At 35.4% G+C, this 3,335-nt stretch overlaps 1 protein-coding gene across 2 annotated transcripts in view; it reads right to left on the minus strand.

Moving 5' to 3' along the window:
• The window catches only part of LOC111431359 (kinesin-like protein KIN-UC), a 12,002-nt gene extending 9,110 nt beyond the window's left edge, over positions 1 to 2,892 (minus strand). The window contains exons 1-4 of one of the 2 annotated variants that reach the window (XM_023067982.1): positions 2,441 to 2,892; positions 1,156 to 1,256; positions 714 to 836; positions 293 to 478 (exon numbers count right to left, since the gene is read on the minus strand). In XM_023067982.1, the coding sequence (XP_022923750.1) occupies positions 293 to 478; positions 714 to 836; positions 1,156 to 1,256; positions 2,441 to 2,699 (669 nt within the window). In that variant the 5' untranslated portion in view covers positions 2,700 to 2,892. Of the gene's footprint in view, positions 1 to 292; positions 479 to 713; positions 837 to 1,155; positions 1,257 to 1,357; positions 1,437 to 2,440 lie in introns of those variants that run through there. The other variant, XM_023067990.1, reaches the window with a different exon arrangement.
• Positions 2,893 to 3,335: the final 443 nt, after the last annotated feature.

Here is a 3,335-nt window from a genome sequence, read left to right on the forward strand (position 1 = left end):
TTTTTTTTTTTTTTTTTTTTATGTTCGTCCAATATTTTACAGCTCTCCAGTCTCGCCTAAACAAATTTTAAATTGTCAAGATCGATCCTAAATTAACCAACCAACGTAGAACTATAGAGCAAGCTCAAGAAAATAAAACTGCATCAATCCATCCACGTAAATTGGCTGCAAGAATCAAATGAAACTAAGTTTCCGATGTTCAAAATAGAGTACCTAGAAACAGAAACAATCAGAAAGATTCACAAAAAGTAGTATGAAAATCACTATTCATAAATGCAAATGTGCATAGTACCTGCAAATAGGAAATTTCCACGCTATCCGAAGTAGGAGATACATTGGCAATTATGTCCTCTAAAGCTCTAACCATGATACCACGTTCAGACACATCTTCTTTACCCATCCTTCCAAGTGTGTAAGTCTTACCAGTACCAGTTTGACCGTACGCCATAATTGTGCCATTATAACCATTTAGCACGCACTGCCAAAAGTAAATCCAACTTTTTAACATAAATATCAACTAGCATAGTCTGTAAAGACTTAAAAGATGAAATGATATTAATTTATACAACAAGCAGAACGACCAGATATCAGAAGCACACTAGAAGATGTCTATAAAAGTTAAATCACATTCACATATTCAACATTTAAACTACAACACATTTCAAACATGAAATTTGAGTAGTTATCAACGACATCACTTATCAGTCACTAACCTCAACAACAGGCTTGGCTACCACTTCATATACACGCCTTTGAGAGGCAGATTCCGTAAAAACTTCATCAAATTGATACGACTCAGAACTCCAGTTGTTTTTCCTCAATTTCAACCGCTTCAGCTACATGGTAAAATAAATAAATAAGAAAAAAGGAAGAAGATCATTACGACCACAGCCCCCACATGAAATGAGGTACGAACAAGACTTGTTAGCACATTAGTAACACATAATTAATGATGAGTTGATAGGCCGCCAATATTATCGGTATTAGCAGCCTATCAACTCATCATTAATTATAGTATATATACAGATCTTACGTCACTAATATTCTTTCTCCAATACAAATGAACCGTGTCAAAAAGTAGGACCTCCGTCAACAACATGATGATGAATAAAGAAGCTTTTTCATGAAATAACTTCAAAATTATGTAGCAAGTACCTCTGGCTGTAACTCAACACAATCAGCAAAATCAGCATCTGAAAGGAGATCCTCAGCATTTCTAGGTCGGACTCTAACAGCCACTCTCACCCGCTGAGAGTCTATCAAAAGGTTCACGTGCAAAAAACTTCAAAACTTGCCTTATATCAAGAACATATGATAGCTTCACAAACGCAAGAAATTCTCTTTCAAATTTATCTACCAGAGAATCTAAAAGTCTGTAGCATAAACAATGTGATAACATCACGCTAAAGACAGTTCATTGGAGCATGAGTGATGCTTAAATAAATGTCAAGCAACCTGGTTCGTTAATGACTTGACATGAAAGTAGAAATTAGATATAGAACAAGGACAATAACATCCCTTGTCAAAGTTAGCATTTTGTATACTACGTTTACATTAATAAAAATAAAAATACTTACCTAAAACTTGAAATCGTCAGATAACAAGTCAACTGCTACTGGTAAGAATTTAAACACCTAAATGAGAAGTAGAATCCAATAGGTATATCATATACTGATACACCTTTATTTTGGATTTCACACAGGCCGTGGACTATCTAAAGTGTCATTTTTTCTGGATAAAGGACTATCTATGTCATCTCCAATTTCGTGTTTATCCTTTATTTAGCCTAAAGATGACTATATTACATTTAGGTCCAAATACTATTCCCACTTATCTTAAAAAAAGATTAATTAAAAAAATCCCACCAATTTTCCTACGGGGGCTTTTGTGGGCTACTATTCACTGTTTTTCCACCAAACATTTAAATTCCCAACAACGTCCAGCGGAATCCATTGATTCGCGAAAACTCTGTCAGTCACCAATCAAATATCTTCCAAGTGATTGAGATAGCAACATGTATATGCCTGTTTCCATAAGTTTAAAAAGTTCCCGCTTAAGTTCCCTCGACTATCTATCTATATTATTGGTTCATTTCGTGAATAAAATTCGGAATGGTAGTAGAGTTACAACGGCTAACACCCCAATTTTGTACTTGGGCCCCAGTGATAAAATCCGCCCTCGTACATACAGCGTCGAACTGAGTTGCTCGAGTTCGCGCTCATTTAAGAATCGAAAGACACTACAGACCCGAGGAGGACGAAGAATAAGTGGAAAAGAAAAGAAAAAAGATAATCAAATTAACAGTCCAAAAGCAACAGAACACCTACCACGCATCGAACTGAAACAAAACAGTCAGAAACAGAGCAGAATGACGAGCATCAAAACCAAGCAAACAAATAAACTAACACACAGACAAATAACGGGAGACAGAAATCAAAACCTTCATCGACATCAAACGAACAAGACCTCAAATTAGGAGTAAGAGATCGTCGAGAAGCAGAAGACGCTTTATTACGAGCAGAAGAACCAAGACTCTGTCCATGACCAACACTTTTCGAAGCAGCAATGGGGAAAGCAAAGGAGCTACTATGAGCAGAAGAAATCGGAACATGATGATGAACACCTTGCCTCTCGGACCTCAAAGAATACCTGAAACTATTACCACCACTACCACCAATACCACCACCACTGGAAGCCATTTCTGTTCCAAATCAAATTCTCCGATCAGAGCGCATAGCACAACACTTCAGCCGGAAGTGAACACCGAGAATCCAAAACACATTTACAGAACGACGATGAATCCATGGCCGAATATCAGAGAAATTGAGCCCAGCACGTAGAGAAGAACAGAGAGAACTGGTTCCCGCGTCGGCAATTAAGTAACGTTTGGGGACGGCTGCCTTTATTTATTTACACTATTATTTCTCTCAAATTAAATGCCATTTAATTTAAATCTCCAAAGTAATCAAATAACATCCTTTTCACAAATAAATATTTTTTTTTCTATTTTAAACAACATAATAAATGAATTAATTAAAATATATAACGTCATTAATGAAAACTAAAAGCTCTATATTTTCTCGTTGTCGCCATTTAATTGGTCCCTCTATTTTCCACGTATGAAATTAGAAATTTTAATTCCCATTTAAAATTAATAATAAATATCATGTTTTATTTAGAAGCAAGAGTTTTAAATATTTTAATTAGTTAGAATGATTAATTCCTTAAAAGAAAGGGAAAAAACCGCTTCGCTTATAATGGACGCACCGTATTAACAAGAGGACAATAAAGTTCCGTTTAAATTATTATCATAAATTCATGATAAACACACGATA

This window comes from Cucurbita moschata, unplaced genomic scaffold (genome assembly GCF_002738365.1).
Source record: "Cucurbita moschata cultivar Rifu unplaced genomic scaffold, Cmos_1.0 Cmo_Scf00002, whole genome shotgun sequence".
NCBI lineage: Eukaryota > Viridiplantae > Streptophyta > Magnoliopsida > Cucurbitales > Cucurbitaceae > Cucurbita > Cucurbita moschata.